At 36.0% G+C, this 13,787-nt stretch overlaps 2 protein-coding genes across 2 annotated transcripts; both read right to left on the reverse strand.

Moving 5' to 3' along the window:
- Nucleotides 1-3,652: 3,652 nt before the first annotated feature.
- Nucleotides 3,653-6,752, reverse strand: LOC116110077. The gene is made up of 4 exons (XM_031396310.1): nucleotides 6,410-6,752; nucleotides 5,657-5,790; nucleotides 4,937-5,564; nucleotides 3,653-3,729 (listed from the first exon to the last, which is right to left on the reverse strand). The coding sequence occupies exons 1-4, from the start codon at nucleotides 6,750-6,752 to the stop codon at nucleotides 3,653-3,655; spliced, it is 1,182 nt and encodes a 393-aa protein (XP_031252170.1).
- Nucleotides 6,753-12,314: 5,562 nt separating this feature from the next.
- Nucleotides 12,315-13,130, reverse strand: LOC116110078. The gene has a single exon (XM_031396311.1). The coding sequence runs from the start codon at nucleotides 13,128-13,130 to the stop codon at nucleotides 12,315-12,317; it is 816 nt and encodes a 271-aa protein (XP_031252171.1).
- Between the last annotated feature and the right edge of the window lie 657 nt (nucleotides 13,131-13,787).

Raw genomic sequence — 13,787 nt, forward strand, 5'->3', positions numbered from 1 at the left:
GCGGCATGATCTCCTCCAGGTTGGCTACTAATCACATTCATTATTTTTTGCTTGTTTAGTATTGAGTGGTTTTAAAGTGTTGACTAATTACTGTCCATGTAGGCCCTCTCCCCGAAGAATGCGCGGTTAGTCCATCCGCAGACGTTCCCCGCTTCCTCCAAGGCGCCGGTAATTACTGATTGATTAAGTTGGAAAAATTCTGGTTAAAAAAGTATTGTCAGATTCATGAGGTCCAAAACGGATAAACCAACTGTAATCAGATAATTTGTTTTAGGCCCAACCCCTAAACCAACCCATGAGCACCCACCACCCTTAAGCGAGTGGTATTTCTTGGATAAGAATATGGCAAATAGCATGGGAGATATAACTTCCATTTTGCTTGAATTTGGAAAATATGAGCAGTATTTCAGTATAAAGTGAAAGCGAATTCTGCCCTTTATTATGAGGGCAAGAGAAGAAAAAGTCACTGTACATGGTTGGGTATAATTTCATACTCTAATTGCATGTTAAATGAATTTAGCATTCAAGCATTAGTTTCCTAAAATAGATGTGCATTATACATTCATGTCACTGGTTCTTATCTCATAAGCAAAGTTTATTTCACTCAGGTTCTCTCCTAGACGAGCTCGCAGTCCTCCAAGAGGTCTCCACTGCGCAGACGCAGTCGCTCCCCTATTCGTAGGCCAATTCGTTCTCGTTCAAGGTCTCTCTCGCCTAGAGGTAACATCTGATTGTCTAAACTTTTCTTGTTGGGTATTTATCTTGCCCCCTTTCCCCCGCATCGTACTTTCCCTTTTACATTACAACTTGTTTCAGACTCTTCCAGTGATGATAGTAAGACATATGGCATTCACTTTTTTGGGAGTTTTAAAGGGTCTCCAATGAATGTTATTCACTTTTAGTTTGCAACATTCATTTTAAACTATTAAAAAAAAAAAATTTGGTCTCTTTCTATTATCCTTTTTTTTATCCTATGTTTATTTCATGGTAGAGATAACTTTATTAAAAAGGAAGACAAGTGAATTTTATTAGGAAGGAAAGATAGATTCTTTCTTGCCCTTTATTATTAAGTTTTTGCTTTAACAACCTTTTTCCACTTTCTGAAAATTCTAACAGAGCATTTTTTGATGATTTTGTCTAAAAGAGGCCGAGTACCAGCTGCAAGACGCGGGCGGATCATCCTACTGGACACCTAGTCCGACGGGTTAGTGTATTTGTTTTTGTTTTGAGGTAAGAACCTTCCTTGCTTGATGTCTAATTTAGCTCCACTGTCTCTTCATTGTAACAGGTACCCAGAAGGATATCAAGGAGTCGTCTCTAGAAAGTAATTTTCTTATCACAATTATATAATGTATTTGGCAAATCATGGTCCTACCTAGATTTCTATATATTATTTATTTATTAACATATGTCTGTCTACACTGTCATGCAACAATGATAATTTTGCTATATTTTTTAATCGAATTAATTTTAAACAATTAGACTTTGATAATCTATCATGCTATCAGTTTTCCCTTAAGAAGTAAGATGAGGGGTTGCAATGAGGATGTGGTATGGAGAGTGGAAAAGGACTAGAATTATAGATGTGGGATAGGCTCAAATCTGTCGGGAATGTATTTTTTCTATTAAACATAGTACTGAATCTTATGCAATGCAATGTGGATGAAATGAAACTAGTGCACAACACATTTCTCCTCAATCAATTATTACAGATTATTATTACATATTTACTAAAATATTCAAATCAGATTGAAAAATCATGATGGATAAATATGGAGGCTACTTCTGGAATGATTAACTAATAATTGTGAGTGGGAGAAAAGAGTAGTGGGCAGGCTGACCGACCTACTACATTTGGTTAGATGTTTCAGTGTGCTTGATATTTGGGCAACAGATAAATCCAGGGATCTGATGCAATTGGTTTTCTCACCATTTTTAGGTACTGGTGTAGCTAATGAATGTGGTCTAGTTGGAACTTAACCCTGTGCTTAAATTTTGTTCTTTAATGTGTCAGTTGACAGTTTTTCTCAAATATCGTACATGCCCATTTTTTGCCTGGATTTTTGACAGTCATCAGAAAATTAATGTCTTTGGAGCTAGTTAGCATAGCTCCTTTGATGGTAGCTTTAAATTAACCCAATTTGGTTTGTATTTTTTTTTTTTTTTTTTTTTTTTTTTAAGCTTTGCACTGATAGAAACTGGATTTATTTGTAGGCCTTGAGAGGAAGAAGCAGTAGCAACAGCAGCAGTAGCAGTTCGCCGCCTCGCAAAACCATAGGTAGGTAATTTTCTCTGCTCTTTTCTCACCCTCATTCTCTCTATCCCGCCTGTCTTAACAGTTAACGATGTGAAAGTTAAGTTCCTATAGACTTGCCAAAGCTATGATGTATGTGTGGGTGTTAATTTATTTTCAAAGACTTTCCAGTTGGAAGAGGCTATACATGTGTTTAGTATTTTGACAAATTAAAAACTCTTGTAGCGTATTTTTAATTCTAGTTTGTCTACTTCCATGGACAATCTCTATGTTTTCTTTTTTTTGTTTTTTCCTATTTGTTCCTGATGGGCAGCGACAAGCTCTGGTATTTATATATGGATGATTGAATTGCTTTAATTTTCTATTACTTTGATTGAATTGCAATATTGCATGTTTAACAGGGAACAATTTACCATTTGGCTCAATTGAATTCTCAGAGCTGAAACTAATTCAATGATTTTCCTCCTAATGGTTGAAACTGCAGTTTATTTGAGTAGGGTTGCACGTGTCCGTTTCCAAGGGTTACAGTGAAGCAACTCAAATCAACCCATTTATCATTCAAAATCAAATCTTATAATTTTAATTAGTATCACCAGTAAAGCATAAATCAAAATATTACTGCAAGTACAATCTAATGTAGATAAGAAAAAAATCACTTTCGTTCATAAAATAAGGGCAAAAAGGAAATAAACTCTATGTAATATAGTAGGAAAAGTAGAATAAAATTTTCTTCTATCAAAATTCAAACTGAATGTCTATTCAAACATCAACACACTTAATCTCACCTTTAATATATGTGTACAAATGTGTTAGTTATACCATTATATACTGAGAAATGGTTACAATATACAATGATATGGAAGAAACATATGAATAGAGGCGAAGGCATGTTTCCATCCAAATTTGCAAAGTTTTCATCTTTGTTTTATATATTCTAGATTCTTACTCTTAAGTAGCATCGTTAACGATTTTACTTTCATCGATACATTATTAAAGGGTATTTATACTATACTACCATTGACAAATAAATTAAATAATTTTTAATCCTCAAATTAGTAGAATTAGAAAAATAATCAGTTACTTTCAAATTATTTTAATAACATCATTTATTTTCAATCCTCGCATCATCCCCCTCTAACACCCAACCACTGTCACCATCACCTAGTCTTTGTCGTCAGAAACTCTATCAACTATCACCGAGGCTGCCATGACCACAGCAACCGGATCCAACTTTATACCATGAAATCAAAATACCCTAGATCCAAAAACTAAACAATTAGAGAATCTACTACCACAACACTAGCCACTATCGCCAGTATCAACACCTAACTTCAAAATTTTATTTCAATCCAAACAAACTTCATCACCAAGAATCCCAACAACTCTTATCAAATTTATTTAAGCAACCACCTGCAAATGAGCCATCACCAAATCGCGGACCAAAACAGGGCCAACACGGAAATCCACAACCCAAACTAACAAAAACCAAAAATCCCCAAGAAGCCCACAAAAAACCGTTAAGAAAATAAACTAAAGATCACTGTTTTAAAACCCGGATCGGAGGCAACCTGCTTTGCTACCCGGGTCAATCGGTCCAACTGTTGGACTGGTGATGTCTCATGCTGACGTTAGCACTGACCAAAAAAAAAAAAAAAAAAAAAAAAAAAAAAAAAAAAACCCTTTTTTTTTTTTTTTTTAGATTTTAAGATTTCCATTTTTTTAATAAGACAACACAACTTAATTACTGCTCAACATGATTCAAAGTTCAAATTCAATAATAATCCCAACATAATTAAATATTAACAATAATCCAAAGTCCAAATCCAAACATGATGTTGTGTTCATTCATTGCATATTAAATGACAAATAAAATAATTAATAACAAAACATTTGGTGGGCAAGTGTTTTTTCTTTGATCTGTCTCTATGTTGATTCAGCTTCAACACTAGCATCAAAATTCATCATCATCATCACCATCACCACACCATCACCATCACCATCACCATCACCATCACCATCATCCAATAAATTTCAGTAAAAAATAGAAATCATAATTTAAACTTGTAATTTAATTTAAAATAGATACAAGTTGCTTAAATATTTGAAACCAATCTTTTGAACCATCGGTTGAATCGTAAAAAGAAGGGTGATCATCAACTCCAGCAGAAATATAGTCCTTCTCCATATAAAATTTGTTCCAACTCCTCAAATTAAGTTCATTGACCTCCTCTTCATCATCAACTATCCAACCTCAGTTTTGTCGATACTTTATAATCAATAGGATGCGAAACTTATTTTATTGTAACACCTCCTAAAATACCATAATGAAATATTAAAAGCATGACAAGTAAAATATCAAGGAAAATAATAGATAATAACAATAAGAGTGATGCATAATTGAGTAATTGACAATGTTTTATACCTGTTTTGCAAACGCAAGTTATAGTGAACAAAAACAAGATTATTCAACCTTTGATGCTCCAATCTATTCCTCTTTTTAGTATTTATGTTCACATCCCAAAGAGCTTGAAGTTTGGCTAACAATTTTTATTGCAAACTTTTGCAAATTTGAAGTACTATACCCAAATGATCTCCACCATTCATCTAATTGAAAATTAAACATAATAAATAAATTAGACTTAAAAAACAAAAGAGCTCATAAATTTTATAACTATTACATACCAGGATGTGTGGTTTTGGCGGTTTCAAGAGCAAGCCCACGAGAAAAGCTTTCCTCCTGGTTTGAACATAATCTACTCTCTTCCATTAAACCTGTCTTGTTCAAATTGAACGCACTTGCTTTACTATCAATAGTATCAAGGAAACCACTCATGACTTCTGGCTTGGCGCAAAAAGATGCTTCGTCATATTTAAAGGTAGGATTCAAATAATAAGCCGCAACATGGATATCACGGCGCAACGTCCTATCCCAGTGTAGCTTAATGATTCGTGTATAAGGTTTGTATAATCTCTTTTTATTCTTAAACAACTTCTTAATTGCATTTTTTGCTTTGTACATGCCATCATACACATATCCTATTGCAGGCATCTCATTTAAGTCAACAATCCGCAACAAGCGCATCAATGGGCTCACAACTTTGGATATCTTACCCATATCATCCAAAAAATCGCTATCTAGAATTATACAAATAACATGTTTGCCTTTATTACTTTTTGCATATCGAGAATCGACAAATAACTTATCTGTCACCATGGCTTGCAAGTCATGTTTGTGCTCATGAAGGCTTCTCATTGCAATGAAAGTTGTAGCAAAACAGGTTGCGCTCAGACGGACAATTTCTTTCCAACCCTGTTTAATTGATAAATAATTGATGTTAGTCAATTATAAAAAATGCATATTATGTTATGACTTGACAAGAACATGAGCTAAAGGTATATTACCTGTCTTTTCCTCAGCCAAGCTATCAAGAATGTATGATTATATACAAACTTTGTCACCTCAGAAGCATGTCTCGCAAGATAAACTATGTGATCCATCTTAGTTATGTCTTTTAACACCAAATTTATGCTATGTGCTGCACAGGGTGACCAAGTAATGCTCGGATATTTCTTAGACAACATTCTTCCAGCAGCTTTATAATTGGATCCATTGTTTGAGACAAAATGGACAATACTATTTGATCCAATCCATAAAGATACCTCCTCAAACATCTTCAACAATGTCCCAACATCTGAAGCATCAACTGATTTCACAAAACAAACTCCCTTAGGACAATACACCATAAAATTGATCAATGACTTATGTGAATTATCAATCCAACCATTAGCCATTAAGGTACATCCAACATTTTCCCAAATCAAGAAGCTGCACTTCCTTCTTAGCATCTCTTAACAAATTGACACGCAAACCATGATAATTTGGGTGTTTATACCTAGGCCCAATTGCAACTATAGCATCCACCAAAGGCTGAAGATAAATTGAATTTACAATATTAATTAGGATGCAAGCATCATAAAAGAATCTTGCCAAAGCCATGTCTGCTCTCCACGTCGCATCTTTTCCAGCTAAACAACTCCTAATTGATGGTTGAGATCCAATAATTGTCCTGGAGAAAAATAGTCACCAACCCCAATAGGTTTTTTTCCTTTTTGATTTGTCTAGCATTGTACTTTGTTTTTTACTGCCAAACCTACCTTCATTTATTGGAATTTCTGATGGACGAAACTCTTCACTATCTTCATTTAACATATCTCCCTCAAATCCATGTATGGTAGCACCGTAAGGAGTATTATACTTACTAGAGTCAACCTTCTCTTTATTCTTTATCCCAATGTCTTTTAGTGATTCTCTCATCAAGTATTGAACATCAAAAGGAACTTTTAAACAAGCACCAACATCCCTCTTTGTAATCCCACAATGAAGACATTTTAATGTCTTCCTTCCATTTGGATCTACACCCTCAATAACACGTGCCCATGTTATATCAGTCCTACCTCTACTAGATTGTGAACAAGACCTAGAGACAGATGTTGACATTGTCTATTTTTAATCTTTATCTACCAGTCACACAAGAAATAACAACAATTTATTATATACTTGGCATATTAAAACACCAGCATATTATGGACACATTCAAGGATTGAATCTAATTAATGCAAAACTGCACTGAAAATAAAGGACAAACATGATAAAAGCTACAAGATCATAAAATTATACCAAAGAAAAAGAGCAAACACATAAATTAAGTATGATATGACCCACAATAGCTTAATGGACAAAAAAGAATTCCACTATATTTGAAGTAGTTGGCATACAAGGCTGTAGTTCTTGCCATAGCGAACTGTTATGAAGTATAATTATTAAGGGCTATGTTTGACGTAAACATCTGTTGCATGCTTCAACACACTAAGTCAATCAAACAAAAAACACTACAAGGTAGAACAATTGGCTGAGCTACTTTCCACAATAAGACGGAATCACATTTTTCAAAAGAATCATTGTTTCCAAATTTCATTATTAGATAACTTAAAATATAAACTAAAAACTTATATTTTTAATATAGCTCAAATAATCTAGATATGACTTGTTTATGAATAAGCAGTAAAAGCTTTGAACTATAAGATGACAGTAGAAATTACACAATTACATAGCTATACGGAGACTTGATGCAGTTTTTCCATAACGTAAACTTTCCTATAGACTAATAAATAATCTCTAATTCTCATAATCAAAGATAATGTATTCCTCAAATTATGAGTAACAACATTGGCATCAGTCAAATGACCATTCTCACCCACATAATTAATTCAAGATAGACATGATTGGTGAACAATCTAGATAAGCTATAAATTATTTCTAAACTCATCATCATATAACAAGAACATAGATACATCAACTAGATCTGCAAAAATGGAAGGGGCGTGACTCATGAAAAACTTACACTTTTTGAAATGTAGTTGTGATGTTGTCGATTTCTAGTGAGGAATGGAGCCATCGTCATCATTGTCATCGATTTCCAGCGAGGAATGGAGCTGTCGTCATCGTCATCATCGAGGAATGGAGCTATTGTTGTCATCATCGTCGATTTCCAGCGAGAAATGGAGCTGTCGTCGTCGTCGTCGTCATCATTGAGGAATGGAGTTGTTGTTGTCGTCATCGTCGATTTCCAACAAGGAATGGAGCTATCGTCGTCGTCGTCGATTTCCAACAAGGAATGGAGCTATCATCATCAATTTTCGACGAGGAAGGCGTCGTCGTCGATTTCAGAGAGTAGAGTTGCGATTTAAGACTTCAGAGAGTGGAGTTCATTGAGATTGAGTGGCGATTTGAGTGGTGATTTGAGTGGGTAGCTTAGATTTCAGATTTTCAGAGGATAGAATGGTGTTACCGTGTTAGGGCTTTTTTCCCCTTTTGAAATATTGGACCGATTTATCAAGCAGTCCGATTGGACTGGCAGTTCTCACTATTTTCTCGGTTCAATGGCGGTTCATAGCAGGTTATTGAATATAACTGGGTTTTATATTGATTCGAATCAAACATGTGATTGGGTCCCGGTCCAATTGGTTGGACCGGCTGGTTTGGTCTGATTTTTAAAACCATGCCGAAGATATCGTGACCGCTGGTTTTCTCACCCAAACTAACATAAATCATCACCCTAAGCGAAATTCCTTTTCCCCCTAGCTTGACCGATTAGTTTCTTGGTCGAACTTGACCTGTTTTTATGTGAATTTCCCAATTGCACGATCCACAACTCATGCCTGATTTGGGCTGTTCTCGTCGCCATTGGCCTTCCCCAAACTTACCATCAGAATCCCCACCTTCCATTGACCAAAACCCTCAAGGTTCCCGCTTGTCTCCTCCCACCGATCACCGGCTACCATTACATTAGTGTTTTGGATTTCTTAGCCAAATTCTAGTCAATTCTAGTAGCCGAAACTCCCCCCTCTCCCCCCACCCCCCCCCAAAAAAAAACCACCACCGACGCCTCCTTTTCGAAACCCCTATAACCCCACCTTCTGGCACTCACCGATTGACGTCTACTGCCGCATTTGGGTTGCTTTTCTTAGTTGTTATGGCTTCGATTTGATTGGATTTTGGTTTGATTTGGATTCTTGAATGATTGGCTTCGATTTGATTGGATTTTGGTTTGATTTGGATTCTTGAATGATTGGCTTCGATCGTACCTTGCGTTGTTGCAACTCACCACATGATTGAGGAGTTACGGGAGTCGACTGTGGGCGGCGACTATGAAAGGGTTTTTTTGTTTTGAATTTGGTCTGCTTGAGTTTACGAATGACCACTTTACCCTTTGACGATTACGTAAAACAATTTTCTATTAATTTAAGGGTGAAAATTTGGAATATATGGACCAAGGGTGGAAACTTGCCATTCTGCTAATCTTTGGGTGGGAACATGTCATTTGCTCTAATAAATATGATGGATAGCGTGGATGTGAATTACGAAGGGTGGAGTTAGTGATGTGTTGTAACTACAACATGCAAATGTAGCAAGTATACTAGTTGCACAAGTAATAGAGTGATGAGTAGAGTATCGTTCTCACGAGGATAGTGTTACTAAGTACCAATTTCCCTGGTTTAAGTCCTAATTGAAGAAACAATAAATTGGATTGATGGAAAATTAACAACTAAATACAAATGCAAAACCCAACAACTTAAATAATTAAACAATGCTAAAACAAATGCTAGGGTGTTGAATTCACCTAAATACGCTAACCCAAATCATAGAATCTATTACCCAAGTTCTAATTCCTTGATTGAAAATCGAATTCCCTAAGTTGTAAACATACATTCTCATGCTACATTTCCCTACTTATCCCTATTAAGCTTCCGCACCCAACAAAATGAAGATTAATAGTTCAAAGGCTTTTAAGCTTTGTGGAATTCTATCTAGATTTCATAGATCGCTAAACCTATCTCTAGTGTTTGCTAATCTATGGTATTTATCCCAGGAGGCACAATCACAAATCACTTCTCAGTCTCATTGTGAACAACACACATTTGAATGGTGATCAAGCATCCAAAAGTCATTAAGCAAAGAGATAAACACTCAATCATGAAATTAAAACTCAAAGTAAATCAATTCATATAAATTTGAATCATTATATCAAGATTACATCAAACCCTAGCTAAACAACTCAGTTCATACTTAAAAACGAAATAAAATTACAAAAACAAACTGAATCAAGATTTATCATTGAAAAACAAGCAAAAGATGGAGAAATCTTCTCTAATTTGAAGCCTAAATCTTCAATAATCTTCTCCTTCCATGAGCTGCCTCCCAAATGATGAACCAAGACTCCTTTTGTTTCCTTTTCCCTCTAATTTATACCTCTCTCACTTAAGGACGAAGCCCCAGCAAGTCAAAACGCGTCGTTTTATTTTTTACATCTGCTACAGTTTTTTGCCGCGGCGAAGCTTTGTACTTGCCACGGTGAAGACTTTCGGGCCAAATTTGAGCATGATAGATTATAAATCTGAAAAAGTGTTAAACATATGAATTGTAGCCCTTTAAATTATCTTTCTGGTAGTTCAAGAATCATCACAATCAGAGGTCTACAGCTCAAGTTATGGCAGAAATACCGAAGCACGTCCAAAGACATTTTTCTTCAGTTCCCAGCGCACTTTTCACGACTTCAAGCCACGTTTTCACCCTTGTCCAGTCAGAATTAGGAAAAACCCAAAACATGAAAGTTGTAGCTCTTCTTCTTAGCTTTCCAAAGCTTCTAAATTCAGGTCATTCCAAGTTTCCAAGCTCAAGTTACACAATTTACGCTCAAAACTGTCATTTATGCTAAAAATCATCGTTTAGGCCTACAAAGACAAATTAATAGAATTAGGTAGCAATTATGGCCCAAATTGTATGAAAAGTATCCTAAATCCTATCAAAATTCAATGCAAAATCATAGTGTAAAATATGATTATCAGTTAGCAACTAGGGTGGCAGTGTGGCTACCCTTGGTGGAAATTTGAGAAATCCTTTTTTTAATCAAATGTCTAGAAGACTAATCTACCAATCACGGAGAATGCCACCAAATCTAGCTGTAAACTGCGTAAGTACAGTAGAGACTTGGGCATTAGGTTTAAGCATCTTAGCTTGCAACCAAGCTTGAAATTCAGACATCCGATTTCTCCATTTGTGTGGAGGAAGATCATCAACAGTAAAAGTATGGAGCTTTGCTGAAGTTGCATAAGAGTCATGCTCAATCATAGTATGACAGGATTATCGATACATAGGCGGAAAGTCTGGAATGGAATCATCACCTTCAGGCATCTCATCATCAACCTTAGAGACAGTAGGTAGTCTTGAAGATTCGGGTTGATGGGTCATCAGTCGGGGATAAACATGAAGATGTTGATCAGAAGTATCAATTTCAGAGTCAAAGCCACTTTCAAATGATTCATCAATAGAAGGGATATCAGCTTCTGATTCTGTATGGAAGATAGACAAAGAATCCTGAGAAATACCTGAAGCTGCAAGACGTTGTCTTTTTGCCAAGTCTCTAAAAAAAGATCTCATAAAATTGAAAGAGACAGGATAATTTTAAGAGACAGGATCAGCAGAAGTTTGGCGATCTTCCATCATCATTACTTGCATTGGAGCCTTATCCTTAGATAAAGGACGATGAGACTTAGGAGATGGAGCATCTGAATGACTGGAAGAGAAAGAGTCAGGTATATCATCGGATGGTTTTTGAGTTTTAGCATAATATTTTTCTTGCTTCTTTTGTTCTTGTTCCAGCTTAATCTTTTCATCACGTTCTTTATGGAACTTGGCATATAACTGTTCAGTGTTGCCAAAAGCCTGAACAACACTAGAAGGTATTTGAGGCAAGACCAAAGGTTGACTAATCTTTAGGAAAGGTGAAAAAGAGAGTCGTGGCCATGCTGTTGAAGAATTAAAAGGATTTGGCACCAAAGACATTTCAAGAAAGTCTGTGGTTGTCTGAGTTTTTGCTTAAGATATTCCTATTGAAGTGATGCCATTTGGGTTTTTAGTGACTTCATTTTTGCTTCCTTCTGGGGACATTAAGCTGAATAGCCATGAGAGGTGTTGACAATATGCATTAATTCCTAATGGAGTTGATCAATCCAGTTTTGGAGCTGATTAATCTGGTTTTTATAATCGAGAAATCAACATAGTGTGGTTCTGAGACTGAGAGTCCACCCGATGAGCTATCAGATCCAATTTTTGTTCAATTCTGGTAATGGTTTTGTTTTAGGTTAAAGCATTTTCAGTCTACCAATTGAGAACTGCTTCAGCTTGGGAGAGTTTTGGAGTGGATCCATCAGACTGTATGACTTTGGAAGGAACCACTTTTGGTTATTGAGTCCCAGTTTCCTTAAAAGAAGGAAAGTCTGTGTCATAATTGAAATTTTGTCATATCTTTTGGGGTTCAGGAGATTGAATCATCATAATAGACTGGACATGTGGAGTATGAACAAGGGGTGAATGGGTTGGTTTGTTTTCTTTTGCAATCCACCGGAGAGCCTGCTAATAACATGGTAAAGATTGTTTTTTAAAGTAAGGTGATTTAGATAGTTTTAAAGGTGATTTGGGTTTAGGTTTTGGAGGGATTTCTCATGAAGGTGTAATGGATGGTGATTCTTTCCAGGCCGGTGGAGAATATTTGACATAATAGTCAAATTTACTAGATGGTTGACTAAGAAGGCCAACTTCAGGATCATGGTCTTCAAATCTAGAGTGAAGATCTTTTTTACTACACCGAGCTGTCTGTTTTTTCCTTTTGGAAAAGTTTCGTTTGGAAAGATAATGCTTGTCTATTTCCCAAATCGGATCATCACGACAGTCCAAGCATTGGTAGTCAAGATCAAATGGAGTGTGACCAGTGACTGGATCAAATTGATGATAGACAGGAATACTAGATTGTTGAAATGAATGAATGAAAAGTCCAGGTTCCCGTACTACTGTAGTTGGTGAGACTGGAGTGATCATGAATTGAGTTTGTCGAAAACTCAAAGGTGGAGCACTGGGAGTTGCTGGAGACTTAAATCTGATAGTTGTTGTTCCATCACTATTATCATGCATGGTGGATTTTGTAGAAACCATTGGAGTTTCTTTTTTATTAAGAGACTCGTAACTCGTCTCCCAAGAGTTTGGTAACAATTTAATCAAATCATTTCTGGAAATCTGCCTAGGAATATTGATGCAGTGAGGAGTATTCTGAGAGCCAACAGTAAGGAGCAACGCATTAGTAGTCGTAGGAATAGCGAGATCAAGAGCATGGTCTTGGATCCGCCAAACCATTTGATAATGCAAAGTAGCTGCAATACTTCTTGGATTTAAATCTGCACCAACTATCTGTAATTGAACTTTAAGAGCTTTGGAGTAATGAACATCAGAGGGAGACATATTGAAATTAGGAAACAATGTCATTATGATTGTCCCAGCATTCAAAGTTGTATGCGCTGTTCCTATGCAAGCATGTTGATATTGGACAATCTGGTGTCTAACAAAGCGATTCGGATATAAACTGGGATTCCTATTCTGCCATGATAAGATAGAGCTAGCCTAATAACACCAAAGTGTACATGAGAGTATCCTTCACGGATCCATTGGGCAATGGATTCTTGAGGGATTTCCAAAGTAACATATTGTTCTTAAGTTGTGGCTGGAATTTGACACTTATCAAAAGTACTAGTCTAGACATAGTCTCTGGCTGGCTTTCTGGAAGGACTAACAAGAGTTTTAAAGGTTTTAGACAAAGAAGAAGAAGACTTGGAAAATGCTGTATAAAGATTTACAATGGGAGGGATAATATCTTGGATTTTTTGATTTTCTGGAATATAAGATATTTCATACAAACTATCTACTTTAGAAGAAGATCTAGATAAGCTAGTATTTATTGGAGCAGTGAACGTAGATAAAGCTGAAGATGATTCCATATGCGTGAGTTCAACCTCTTAGATGCGTAATACCACATCAAATTGTAAGAATAGCTCAAGACCCAAACATAAAACACAACCATGACTTAAAGGAGCCAATATCTGAGGGGAGGTAGTCCTCCGCACACAAAAAAATTGGAACCAATAA

The sequence above is a fragment of the Pistacia vera genome, unplaced genomic scaffold (assembly GCF_008641045.1).
Source record: "Pistacia vera cultivar Batoury unplaced genomic scaffold, PisVer_v2 Contig595, whole genome shotgun sequence".
Lineage (NCBI taxonomy): Eukaryota > Viridiplantae > Streptophyta > Magnoliopsida > Sapindales > Anacardiaceae > Pistacia > Pistacia vera.